The 14,727-nt window shown below is 44.3% G+C and overlaps 1 protein-coding gene across 1 annotated transcript in view; it reads right to left on the reverse strand.

Moving 5' to 3' along the window:
* The window catches only part of SYN3 (synapsin III), a 274,735-nt gene that overhangs the window by 23,215 nt on the left and 236,793 nt on the right, over positions 1 to 14,727 (reverse strand). Inside the window, exon 8 of the mRNA XM_038386748.2 lies at positions 381 to 523. Coding sequence (XP_038242676.1) covers positions 381 to 523 — 143 coding nt within the window. The remainder of the gene's footprint in view (positions 1 to 380; positions 524 to 14,727) is intronic.

Here is a 14,727-nt window from a genome sequence, read left to right on the forward strand (position 1 = left end):
CCACTAGAGGGTGCTAAGAGATGGAGGATTTGTCTATATGGTCAGGAGAGATGGGACCTTTTAGAAAGCAAGTTACTACAATGATAGGGGAGTAAAGCTTATCTCCTGGTACCTGTCCAAGGCTGAGCTCGAAGACAGGTACAGATAGATTTACAGCCTGGGAACAAGGCGCTAATGGTGAGTTATGGAGCAGCTATCTGTGGGCAGAGGGGAAGAGGTGAAAGCACACCAGGGCTATTCTTCAAGGAACTTAAATCAGCCACCTCTTCTTGACCAAAGCAGACACCAATTAAACCACATTCATAAAAATGTCTTTTTCCAATTACAGCCTCCCCCCCTGCCACCCCATCCCCAGCCCAGCCATGAGAGCACATACTCACATGTAAGCTTTGTAATTGCTGCCGATTTTCTGGATTCGGATGTCGTATTTGGAATCGATGAATGCCTCAGTGGTGGCGTAGGTTTTTGCCATGGCTACCACGCTGGCCATGTCCTGGAAGTCATACTGGTTCTCAACTTTTACCTGCAATTTGCCGAAATCCAGCCAAAGAGCGGTGAGCACAAAAGGAACAGGAATATCTGTGAGGAGGGGTCAGCTCAGTGGATGAATAGTAGAGCATAGTTAAACAATAAAGAGAGTGAGATTGAAGCATGGACGACAGTAGGTAGAAGGATGCTTCATCCAGGCAAACCTTACACATACCCTAGCCAACTGACATGTCTCCCTCCTTGATGTACAAACCCTGGGGGATCAGTAATGAGAACATATACTTATGATTAAAGAGTTCCATGGGGCTTTCCCCATAAGACTTAATGGGAGTTACACAGCTGAAATGCTCCAAAAAAGCATTCGTTATATATTTGTAGCATAACTTAATTCCAAGCATGTAAATTACTCTTACCCTATTATTTACCACTAAACCTCTGATGAGAAAAGAAAATCAGGAGTGACCAGGAAATAGGCATTTATACCAGAAAATAAAGAAATGAGAGGGGTTTTGGGGTTGGGGTTTTTTTTTTTTTGCCACTCCTGGTCTCCAGATGCCTAGCAGTTCACGTTACCCTTATCTAGTTTCACGCAAAGGCCTGGCACAGGACTCCAGGCTGGAAGTGTACAAAACACAAGCCGCATGAGGATGATGGTCCTAGGGGAGACCATGTACTGCAGGCAGTGCAAGCTGGAGGTCATGGGAGTGCGTGTGGGGGAGGCTGGCTAGAGGTGTAGAAGGAACAGGATGGCGTGATGCTCAGGGGTTTGAGGTCTATACCCGAAGGGCTGCAAATTTCCTGGGAAACTAGCTTTTCACAGTGTTATATTTATTTACTGGAAATACATTGGAAATTTCAAAAAAGAAATGCTGGAAAAAGGAATCACTAAGTATAGAGGATGATCAGCTCTCTGCCAAGAGCTACTAAAAAGAGTAAAGAAAAAAAAATTGTTACATCTCCTCTCCCAATATTGCAAAAAACAAACCAACCAACACATCTCAGACAATGTTATTATCTTCATGTCACCAAGCACAGCCTTTAGGAATTTGCACTGGCAAAAATCTACTCTGGTGCATCAGCGAAGCCCGGCCAACTACAATGCCCCCAAATGGTAGTGTGGAGATGGATGTGTTAATGTAAGCAGGTCTATAATATAGGATCGGGGCAATATGTGATTTTCATCATGCATTATTATTTATTATTTGTATTGCGGCAGCATCCAGAGGCCTCAGTCAAGGATCAGGACCCCATTTTGCTGGGCACTGTACAAACATTGAACAAAAAGATGGTCTCTACCCTCAAGACTAACAAACTAAATCCATATATGTGTGAAAAGGGACTGGAAAGAGCCACAGGTCTTTGTAAACCAGTCTGAAGGAAACATGCATTGGTGGTTGGTGTCTCTTTGTAAAGAACAAATGAGCTATTCTCAATGTCCACCTAAAATCATGGGATGGCAGCAGTCATCCTGAGTATGTAAGCAGAAGAATAAGGACCAGTGTGTTGCTAACCTGCAATGGGTGTGTTTTTCATGTATATTAGAGTTTGTAAGTTTCAAACAGAAACCAAAAATGTGGTCACATTCTGGCTTAGAAATTCTCTCTTACCTAGGTGAGGTACAGATCTAGCGAATTTTCGAGTACCGGAATTGCTGAGGTGAAGGTGGATTGCAAAAGTGGTTTGGCCCTTGACTGTTTCTATATAAATTATTTAAAATACTGTCCCAAGGTTGACAGCTCCTAACTTCCATTGCCTTGCTGAATGCTGATTATCCTCTTTGTCCTCTGCTGCGTGTAGGAGAAATGCAATTTTGTGACATCATTTTTTATGTCCTCCAGAGAAAAAGAGTGAAGGGAGGACACAAGAATCAGGCAGAATTAAAAATAAAAATGCACAAGGCCATCTTTATCCATCATAAAGGAGGGACAGGCTGGCTTTGTGCTTTGTAGTTCAATTTTAAATTTGAGCTGTACTCAGCAAATTTCTCAGCCGCTCTCCGTAGCTCTGGAAAACGGGTGAGGTTGTGATGAAGGTGCTTAGAGAGGTGTATGATCTGATTATAGAGCAGTAGAACTCCATTTTGAGAAATGGTCACAGCTCCTCGGGGAAACTAGAGGCCAGTTTGTTGGTGTTCAATATTTTTACACAGATAACACTAGAGCTTGGACAAATTGAGTGAGATGAGTTAGTCCCACTCTGATGAGATGTGTCTGGGAGCGACTACGTTGGGCAGACAATGCACTAAATTATAACATACAGTATTCTTCTGGATCCTTTGGCAATAGGAAAATACCAATAGGAAATAGGCAATAGAAAAGGCCATTATATAATGACCTATTTGGAGCAGGGACTCTTGTGGGCTCTGACACAAACTACGCTTGGTGGTACAGGGTCTCTCTGTGTCCAGGCCGAAATGACTGCATTTACAGCCAGCGAATGTTTGCCACAGAGGTGAAAAAGAGGGCACTGCTTCCTTTGACAGCTAGATTCAGGCCACATGATTCTCCCTTCTTTCAACCACCTGGACTCTTGCTCAGAAATCTGGGAATCAGCAGAAAGGGTCTGGAATATCTCCCAGTTGTGGAAGACAGAAGCACATGACTCCAGAAGGCGATTTTCCAAAGGACCAAAGAATATTCATTCAGCTCAGTTAAACAGAAAAATAAATGGGGTTTTTAACAGAAACCCAAATTAATGAACTAAAGCAACAAAAGCCAAAGAAGAATTCTCTAACAATGCTACACAAGGACAGGTTTGCCATCCTCCCAGCACACGAGTGACTTATGGTGATCCTTTTCAGACATTATAGGAAACCATCTCCCCAGATGGTTCTGTCCTTCCTGAGCCAGCCCTTGGATTCAATTAACCTTCCTGTGGAATTCTCAGGGCTTTTATAGCTAAGAGAACTTCCAGAATTCCCCCTATTAAGTGGCTCTGTGCCTTCTTTCCCAATAGGCACAAAACCAAAATCATCCCCAAACAAAGAAAAATCTTATTCTGTCAATTGTCTGATCCAGCCACAGTCATCTCAATAGGGTATCGTGGCTCAGGATAAAGTTTGTTTAGTCCAGGTACAATTATTACCTTGAAAACAGATAAATAGTTACAGTCTAATTAGATTGATTTTCCTATCTTACTTGTCAATCCTGTACTTTATTAAGTTCTTTCTTTTACATATTTTGTATTTGTTTCCTCTCCCCTTGTAACTTTTTTTGTATGTCACTATTAAATCCCAATCAAATATCCATTGTTTTAAAGAAAGGAAGTTCGGATCCCAGTTCAGCCAGCCTGGATGCATTGTGACACTGGGATGATGGTGTAAGCATGTGTCACTAATGAGCCAAACACACTCAGGAGGAATATTTCACATTCCACTTAGCCGGTGGGTAACTGTAGCTTTTAAAATGTTGTTATGAGTTGAACAAAAAAAAAAAGTGTGAAAAAGAGGCAAAGGAAGCTAGAAAAAATTAACAGGAACCATTTATTCTCTTCTGCATCCTAGTATGGATAAACCCAGTGTTCCATTAGTTGGGTAAATGTGTGCAAACACTAAGGGTATGTCTACACTACAAAATTAGGTCGAAGTTATAGAAGTCGGTTTTGTATAAAGTGTTTTTATACAGTCGATTGTGTGTGTCTCCACACAAATGCTCTAAGTGCATGTAGTCAGTGGGGTGTGTCCATAGTACCGAGGCAACCATCGACTTCTGGAGTGTTGCACTGTGGGTAGCTATCCCACAGTTCCCGCAGTCTCCGCCGCCCATTTGAATTCTGGGTAGAAATCCCAGTGCCTGATGGGGCTAAAACATTGTCACAGGCGGTTTTGGGTACATATCGTCAGGCCCCACTTCCCTCCCTCCTTCTGTGAAAGCAAGGGCAGACAATCGTTTTGCGCCTTTTTTCTTGAGTTACCTGTGCAGACGCCATACCACGGCAAGCATGGAGCCCGTTCAGCTAACCGTCACCGTATGTCTCCTGGCTGGCAGACGTGGTACTGCATTGCTACATAGCAGCAGTTTATTGCCTTTTGGCAGCGGACAGTGCAGTATGACTGGTAGCCGTCGTTGATGTAGTCCTGGGTGCTCTTTTAACCGACCTCAATGAGCTCAGGGCGCCTGGGCAAACATGGGAGTGACTCAGCCAGGACATTTCCCTTTCAAGTTTTGTCTCATGGTGATTGAGTCCTACCGGCAGTGCACTGTCTTTTAATCAGCAGCCAGCAGCAGATGATGGCCAGCAGTCATACTGCACCATCTTCTGCCTAGCACCCAGGAGATGATGATGGCTAGTGGTCGTACTGCACAGTCTGCTACCAGCAAGATGTATAAAGATAGATGAAGTGGTTCAAAACAAAAAATAGACCAGATTTGTTTTGTATTCATTTTCTCCTCCCTCCGTGAAATCAACGGCCTGCTAAACCCAGTTTTGAGTTCTATCCTTGAGGTTTTGAGGTCTGTCCTTGAGGGGGCCATTCAGTTTCTCGCAAAGCCATCCCCTTTGTTGATTTTAATTCCCTGTAAGCCATGTCGTCAGTCGCCCCTCCCTCCATCAGGGCAACGGCAGACAATTGTTCCGTGCCTTTTTTCTGTGCAGACGCCATACCACGGCAAGCATGGAGCCCACTCAGATCACTTTGGCAATTAGGAGCACATTAAACACTACATGCATTATATAGCAGTATATGCGGCACCAGGACCTGGAAAAGCGAAACCGGACGAGTAGGCGACATCAGCGTGGTGACGAGAGTGATGAGGACATGGACACAGACTTCTCTCAAAGCACGGGCCCTGCCAATGTGGGCATCATGGTGCTAATGGGGTAGGTTCATGCGGTGGAAAGCCGATTCTGGGCTCAGGAAACAAGCACAGACTGGTGGGACCGCATAGTGTTGCGGGTCTGGGACGATTCCCAATGGCTGTGAAACTTTTGCATGCCTAAGGGCACTTTCATGATCTTTGTGACTTGCTTTCCCCTGCCCTGAGGCACAATAATACCAAGATGAGAGCAGCCCTTACAGTTCACAAGTGAGTGGCAATAGCCCTGTGGAAGCTTGCAATTCCAGAGAGCTACCGGTCAGTCGGGAATCAATTTGGAATGGGCAAATCTACTGTGGGGGCTGCTGTGATGCAAGTAGCCAATGCAATCAAAGATCTGCTGATATCAAGGGTAGTGACCCTGAGAAATGTGCAGGTCATAGTGGATGGCTTTGCTGCAATGGGATTCCCTAACTGTGGTGGGGCCATAGATGGAACCCATATCCCTATCTTGGCACCGGAGCACCAAGCCGGTGAGTACATAAACCGCAAGGGGTACTTTTCAATAGTGCTGCAAGCACTGGTGGAGCACAAGGGACGTTTCACCAACATCAATGCGGGATGGCCGGGAAAGGTACATGACGCTCGCATCTTCAGGAACTCTGGTCTGTTTCAAAAGCTGCAGGAAAGGACTTTATTCCCAGACCAGAAAATAACCGCTGGGGATGTTGAAATGCCTATAGTTATCCTTGGGGACCCAGCCTACTCCATAATGCCATGAGTCATGAAGCTGTACACAGGCACCCTGGACAGTAGTAAGGAGCAGTTCAACTATAGGCTGAGCAAGTGCAGAATGGTGGTAGAATGTGCATTTGGACATTTAAAAGCGCGCTAGCACAGTTTACTGACTCGGTTAGACCTTAGCGAAACCAATATTCCCACTGTTACTACTGCTTGCTGTGCGCTACACAATATCTGTGAGAGTAAGGGGGAGATGTTTATGGCAGGGTGGGAGGTTGAGGCAAATCGCCTGGCTGCTGGTTACGCACAGCCAGACACCAGGGCGGTTAGAAGAGCACAGGAGGGTGCAGTGCACATCAGAGAAGCTTTGAAAACCAGTTTCATGACTGGCCAGGCTACGGTGTGAAAGTTCTGTTGTTTCTCCTTGATGAAACCCCCCGCCCCTTGGTTCACTCTACTTCCCTGTAAGCTAACCACCCTCCTCACCTCCCTTCAATCACCACTTGCAGAGGCAATAAAGTCATTGTTGCTTCACATTCATGCATTCTTTATTAATTCATCACACAAATAGGGGGATATCTGCCAACGTAGCCCAGGAGGGGTGGTGGAGGAGGGAAGGACAAAGCCACACAGCACTTAAAAAGATTAAAACTTTAAAACTTATTGAACGGCGGCCTTCTGTTGCTTGGGGAATCCTCTGGGGTGGAGTGGCTGGATGGCCGGAGGCGCCCCCACCGCGTTCTTGGGAGTCTGGTGAGGAGGCTATGGAACTTGGGGAGGAGGGCGGTTGGTTACACAGGGGCTGTAGCTGCGGTCTGTGCTCCTGCTGCCTTTCCTGCAGCTCAACCATACACTGGAGCATATTAGTTTGATCCTCCAGCAGCATGCTGACATTGAATCCTGCCTCCTCTCATTATGCTGTCGCCACCTTTCAGCTTCAGCCCTCTCTTCAGCCTACCACCTCTCCTCCCGGTCATTTTGTGCTTTTCTGCACTCTGACATTGTCTGCCTCCATGCATTCGTCTGTTCTCTGTCAGTGTGGGAGGACAGCATGAGCTCAAAGAACATTTCATCGCGAGTGCGTTTTTTTTTGCCTTCTAATCTTCGCTAGCCTCTGGGAAGCAGAAGATCCTGTGATCCTTGAAATACATGCAGCTGGTGGAGGGGGGGGGAAAAGGGACAGTGGTATTTAAAAAGACACATTTTATAGAACAATGGGTACACTCTTTCACGGTAAACCTTGCTGTTAACATTACATATATAGCACATGTGCTTTTGTTACAAGGTCACATTTTGCCTCCCCCAACGGGGGGCTAACAGCGGGGAACATTTCTGTTCAGGTACAGGCAAACAGCCCAGCAGGAACGGGCATCTCTGAATGTCCCCTTAAGAAAAGCACCCTATTTCAACCAGGTGACCATGAATGATATCTCTCTCCTGAGGATAATACAGAGAGATAAAGAATGGATGTTGTTTGAACACCAGCAAACATACACTGCAATGCTTTGTTCTACAATGATTCCCGAGTACATGCTACTGGCCTGGAGTGGTAAAGTGTCCTATCATGGTGGATGGAATAAGGCTGCCCTCCCCAGAAACCTTTTGCAAAGGCTTTGGGAGTATATCCAGGAGAGCTGCGAATGCCAGGGCAAATTAATCATGCTGGCTTTTAAACCTTGCATAGTATTTTAAAAGGTACACTCACCAGAGGTCTCTTCTCTGCCTGGGGGTCCGGGAGGCAGCCTTGGGTGGGTTTGGGGGATACTGGCTCCAGGTCCAGGATGAGAAACAGTTCCTGGCTGTTGGGAAAACCGGTTTCTCTGCTTGCTTGCTGTGAGCTATCTACAACCTCATCATCATCATCATCTTCCTCGTCCCCAAAACCTGCTTCCATGTTGCCTCTATCTCCATTGAAAGAGTCAAACAACACGGCTGGGGTAGTGGTGGCTGAACCCCCTAAAATGGCATGCAGCTCATCATAGAAGCGGCGTGTTTTGGACTCTGACCCGGAGCGGCCGTTCGCCTCTCTGGTTTTCTGGTAGGCTTGCTTCAGCTCCTTAAGTTTCACGCAGCACTGCTTTGGGTCCCTGTTATGGCCTCTGTCCTTCATGCCCTGGGAGATTTTCACAAATGTTTTGGCATTTCGAAAACTGGAACGTAGTTCTGATAGCACGGATTCCTCTCCCCATACAGCGATCAGATCCCGTACCTCCCGTTCGGTCCATGCTGAAGCTCTTTTGCGATTCTGAGACTCCATCATGGTCACCTCTGCTGATGAGCTCTGCATGGTCACCTCTGCTGATGAGCTCTGCATGGTCACCTGCAGCTTGCCACGCTGGTCAAACAGGAAATTGAAATTCAAAAGTTCGTGGGCCTTTTCCTGTCTACCTGGCCAGTGCATCTGAATTGAGAGCGCTATCCAGAGTGATCACAATGGAGCACTCTGGGATAGCTCATGGAGGCCAATACCATCTAATTGTGTCCACAGTATCCCAAATTCGACCCAGCAAGGCCGATTTCAGCGCTAATCCCCTTGTCGGGGGTGGAGTAAGGAAATCAATTTTAAGAGCCCTTTAAGTAAAAAAAAAAGGGCTTCGTCGTGTGGACGGGTGCAGGGTTAAATCAATTTAACGCTGCTAAATTTGACCTCAACTTCTAGTATATACCAGGGCTAAGTGCAAACACAATCTCCTGATATCAGACTATTTGCTAAGCTGTGCTGGCTGTTTGATCAGTAATAGATTCATTCTAAAGCCATCCACTTCTGTTTGCTATAGAGTTTTGCTGACCTGTTGTGAAGAGATCTGGCCAGTGATGTTGACAAATGTCTTTTCTGAGTGAGAAGGCTCCCTGCTGAAGTCTGAAGATTCCCTGAATCAAATCCTTCTCTGACACTGGTATACAGTACCGATGCTGTTATTATTACTGTAGTGAACTGGGGAGCTCAGAGGGAGCTTTGAGGATATACACCCAGAGCAGCCACAATTCCTTTGGTCAGGGACTGCATCTTCATAGGCCATTAACAAAACTCCTGTACTGACCACTGCAACCTTACCTGAGGCTAGTATTCCCTCCCTGCTAGATGCTGAAGGCTTGTCTACATGGGGACACTCAGTAAAATTAATCTGATTTAACTAAAGGAGTACATTTGAAGTAGATTAGTTAATCTGCATTAACTATGCATTCATTCAGAATTAAAGTGGCCTTCATTCAGTTAATTCACTTCTACAGTGAACTGGAGAAAAAGATCCTGTGCCATCCTGGAACCCAGGCCTCTCTACTAAGAGTATATCTACACTGCAATTAGACACCCACAACTGGCCTGGGCCATTTGACTGGAGCTTGCGGGGCTTGGGCTAAGGAGCTGTTGAACTGTAGTGTATCCTTGCAGGGTCCCAAACCCTGGGTTCCAGCCTGAGCCCAAATGGCTACACCACAATCAAACAGCCCCTTAGCCCAAGTTAGCAGGCATGGGCCAGCTGTGGGTTTTTAATTGCAGGGTAGACATACCCTGTGATGCTACGTCCCTTCTACTAACAGAGAAATGTGAATATAACCTTCCTGCAAGGCAGGATTTCAAATGATCTTGGGAGCCTAAAAAAATCAGCACTGTGTATTTCAGTCAGTTTGGACACCCAACCACTTTATGGCATCAAAGAGTCAGAACATCTGGTCCTTGCAATGAGGGGCATTGACAGGAAATTCTGGTCTCTCCTCCTCCCAGCTCTGATTTCTAGGTGTAGTGTTCCATTACTCCCATTTCCATGCTTATATTTCCTAAGTATTCATGGACTCCAGAGTCCCAGGGTCATCACATCCTCTCTTATCTCCAATCTGATCACTGCAGACACCCAGTCATATTCCTCTTCCACTTTCACTAGTCATGTGGCCACACAAACAAAGAATCTGTCTGCCAGGTACATAATTATAGTAGTCCTTTATAAAGAGAGGAGTGCATTAGTTTTCTGGCTGTATGTGACCCAAACTTTACTCTGTTCCACACTTTAAACCCACATTCTATTACAGATGGGTTGATGAGGTAGTTATCTGTGTCCATATTGGGTTAAGACTAGGGTTCAGATACAAGGTATCAGTTCAAGGTTGAATTGGGTAGGATTTGAGTTTGATGGCACTCAAATGTGCAGCAATGGGCTTGTAAACAGACAGACAGATATGATAAAAATCTTATTAGCTGTTCTCATGAGATTTCCACCCCAAATGATGGAAGTCACACAGCATCAACAGAGTTTGTGATCTTTCCTCCGTCTCAAATGGCAAACATCTCATAAGCTTACTTGTTCTTAAACAGCTTGTGCCATATTGGAACAACTGACTCACAAAAATGGCTATTCTCACAAAATTTGCTCAGACTCCTTCTCTTTCCACAAATCCTCTCCCCTCCTCAGACACCAGTGAATTTAACCCTCACATTAAATTTGGAACTGTCTTGCACATTGCCGGGGTCACCTCATAATAAATAAATAAATAATAATTGATAATAATTAATACATTTTCTCTGCATTTTCCCTTCACAGCTTCCCTCACAGCACTTCTATTTAAAGGCCAGCCTTAGCCACAGGTTTCAGTAGTCCCAAATGCAGGCTGTGTGTGTGGATTGGACACAGCTCTCCATGTCCAGCAAAAGGTACCAGACCCATGTTCAAAAACTGGGATACTCCTGCTATTTTCAAGGTGGGTGGTATCTCCTGACTCATAAGTCAGAGAGACTGCAATGACTGGACTGTGCTGTTACATGTTAAATCATTATTTGTCCCCTATTTAGGAAAATATTTGTCCCTTGACAAACCAAGGTGACTTTTACTCTTTTCGCTTCCTCTTTAAGACACTGGATTTTCAAAGCTCTCATTTTTAGAACATTCTATTTCCAGTTCCAGGAGAGACAAGGTGACGAGTCAACCTTCCTGATAAAAGCCCCCTGGTTTTTTTACATTACATAGTAGCTCTGTTTAGTTTGTGCTATATTTAAACAAAAAAAGAAATCCTTCCATTCCAGTGAGAGAAAAATATCTCTGACCACATTATTATGAACAACAAGTTTTTCTTCTGCGATGCAATAAATTCATCTGAGCTGGGAAGATGTTTTCATAATTACAGGCTGGTGTGGATCTGAAGTGGCTCTTAAACTGGCCTAATTAGAGAGGTCTAAAAATAAAATCAGAGTAGCTATATAGAGAGTGGCTCTTATTTTTATATATGTCCCATAAATATGTGCTGTTTCTCCTCTGTACAGATAGATTTGACACTTGTCTCCTTCCCATGGTCTACTCAGGGAGAGGTGAAGAAGCTTTCTGAGTGAATTTGCAGTACTGGGCTCTATTCCTGGGGCATTTCAGGGTTATGGTACCACACACCTGGGACATATTCACACACTCAGTGCTTTCCCCTTCCCAATAGGCTCAGGGACAGAGTCAGCTGGAGAAAGAAAGAAGGGAGGCCTCTTCTCACCTTCCCTCACTTCTCAAGAGTGACCCCCTCTCCATATCAAAGTGGGGCTGAAATTGGCTCAGATGGCATCATACCCTGATTTGGCAGATGTCTCCATTTTTAACTGAGTGCCCACTGGCTCGGTTCTGTTCTTGGGAAGAGACCTCCTGTTAGGGAGAGTCCTCTGTTATTGCTGATCCCTTGTCCACCTAAATGGAGCACGAGAGAAGTTCCTCTATAATAATTCAATTGAAAACCTTAGACGTTGCCTAATTAACACTTTGGACAGAGCAATTGCACAAGCAGCACAGAGAACCATTTGGTGCAAGCTTAGTGTGCCAGCTGGGCACGAGGGGCAGGCAGCTGCTCATGAGGTTAAGGGTGGTGGCCTCATTTTTGGAAGAGGCATGTGAGGCAATGATGGTGATGGGTGCATATGCGTGTCTGTATTGTAGGTGGCGGGTTTGATTGGGGCTACAGTGTCTCTCTTTGTGAAGAACGCTCCCCTTCTCTGCTTGAGTCATTTGGGAGTCTCTTCTCGGATTTGTTAATGGAAATTTCAAACAATGTTTTATTCCAATCCTTCCTCTCCACTCTGACCTTACACGCAGTCTGTCTTCTTGGTGAGCGTCACTATCACTGAGCTTATGAAATCTTCCATTTTGATCATGAGTGCTGACTGCTGCCTCTTCAGTGTCAGAGATACCAATGGAGCTCATTCCTCATAAGTCCTAGTTTAGTTATTTTTTATTTAAATTTTGGAGATAGCTTCCTTCCCCTTTGCTTAAAAATGTTGTGTGGGAATTTAGGGCTCATGAAAATGAAGGACATATGAACATGAAGGGCTGGTTATTATATAATGCTCATCCCAGTGTTTTATAATAAAATAATAAACATTTAGAATTTATACAGCCCCTTTATATGTTCAGAGCAATTTACAAACACTAACCAATTAATCCTTATGATATCAATGTCCAGTAAGCATTGTTATTCCTTTTTTTTTTTAAACAGATGGAGAAATTGAAGAAGAGAAGCAAAATCACTTGCTCAAGGCCACATTGTGAATCAGTGGCTGAGCTCTCTGGGCAGGGACCGCTTTTTGTTCTGTGTTTGTACAGCAGCTAGCACAATGGGCTCTGGTGCATAACTAAGGCTCCTTTTCCCTACTGCAATACAAAAAAACAACAAAAGCAAAAAATCTGGACTGACTAACCTCTTCACTCATTTCTTTATATCACAGTGCCTTCCATTACCGACGACATTTTAGTGCTTTTCAAATGTAATGATTTTCTCAACTATTTCTCTTAGTGAGAAGGATCACCATTAGCACCTGTTAAAAATTTGGTACACTGAAGCCCTCTACTTTAGTAAGTGTTTTTGATGCCAGCACAATGAGGTTTTATCCATGATGGGACTCCTAGGGACTTTGGAAACATGTATGTTTGCCCGTAGTTTCATTACTTTGGCCTTTAGTTTCTCCAGCACTTTTGCACAAATACCAGCCACCAGATGAACGTTAATTTCTTGAGCTGTTCAAAAACCTCTTTCAAAACCAAAGCTCTATCTCCAACAGTGCCTACATTTCACTACTAAAGAGCATCCTCAGGGCAGTTATCTTGATGTATTGTGTTCTGTGGTGAAGACCAATGTGCAGAAATAATTTAGCTCCCTGTAATCTCCTTATCCTCTCTGATTGCTTCTTTGAATTTACACTGTGGTGGTCAAAATGATTCACTGACTCTCCTGCAAGCATCCCGCTTCTGAGTTGCTTGTAAGAACGTTTGATTATTATAACATGTTCTTCAACTATCTCCTCAGCTCTGTTAATATCCATTTCTGTAGTTCCTTTCTGGCAGCCTCACCTGGGCTGTATTACCATAATTTTAAAGGACACCTTTTTGGTCAAAGCCTTTGCCATTTAAACATGCTAGGTTTCTATTTTCTCTTCACCTTCTCTCTTCCTTTTTTTTTGTTCTGGAAATTCTGTGACTTGAATAAGGCTGATTAAATTCATTTGAATTTCCCTTCAGGTTGCTTCTAGCTGGAGAAGGGCCCCAAACAAAACCCAAGGTTCAAATGCTGCAGAACTTGGGTGGTATTCAAAATCAATTGAAAGTGGTCCCTAACTTCATAATGGGCTAATCTAAATCTTGAGCTCTGAACAGTCCCATAGCTTTGGGATGTTTCATATCACCCCACCTCTACTGAGACTATCTCCATTTGTAACTAATTTTTAGGTAACCCCACGTGCTATTGCATATTCTTTTGTCCTGACGTGTTATTTGGTAAACCTCTTCTATTATAACCAGCAATGGCACAAAAATCTCGGTAAAGAATAAGGGGAAAACAAAGATCTGAGGTCTGATACAGATGAAAGACACTCAACTTCCTGAAGAGAATACAGTGGTCCTTTGAGACATGCCATCCATGTGAACTCACAGGGCAGCTTCTAAATGATTCTTCAACCATCTCAGCTGCCAGCTTGGGTTTCTTTCAGCATAAGTGCGACACATTTATGACCCACATTACAGATATGATAGAACAGCAATGAGGGAAGTCCCAGGGTGTGGTTCACCTGAGATACCCACTCTGCCCAAAGGAGCTGGAAATCTTTGCTTAGGTGAAAAGTAGCAGGTACATCTGTCTTCTGGTTTGTTCTGATTGGATTTACCTGGCCAAATAGCTCACAAGTCCACATCCAGTGGTTCCACCTGCAGCTAGTACTATGCTGGTTACTGCATTATAGTATGGTACAGCCTAACAGCTGTGTTGGTTTAAAATCCAGACAAACTCATTTCATTTAGTTTTCCTGTTTATTTAAATATTTGTTCTTTGATGTCCAAGGCTACTCTAGCAGCTTCCTCTTTGGCAATCACAGATGGAGCACTCGGGCCACTGGAAAATGATAAGGAGTTTCTATATGAAGGATAGGAACCTAGAGAATAATGTTGTTTCCAGGGCCCAGGCCTACAAGCTGTACTAAACCTGGGTCTTGCAGAGTTTTCTGTTTAGGCAAAAAAAGGTGATTTTTGGGGGAGGCCTGTTTTTTCTAGTGAAAAACTTAAACTACGCTATTTCTAGTGATTCTTCTTCAGCTTTTATTGGGATCCAAAGGAAAACCAGGAGAGATGATAACTCCCCCAAATCAGAGCAAACTATATTCTGGACACAAGTAGCATGCCTTGATATAATGGAACAGGGATGACTATGGAAGATACAACATGCACTGCGAGCATGTTTGACTAAAAGAGTTGCTGCCACTCTCCCCTCCCAAAGAACAGAGGTTGCTAATTCACTA

Source organism: Dermochelys coriacea, chromosome 1, assembly GCF_009764565.3.
Source record: "Dermochelys coriacea isolate rDerCor1 chromosome 1, rDerCor1.pri.v4, whole genome shotgun sequence".
Classification (NCBI taxonomy): Eukaryota; Metazoa; Chordata; order Testudines; family Dermochelyidae; genus Dermochelys; species Dermochelys coriacea.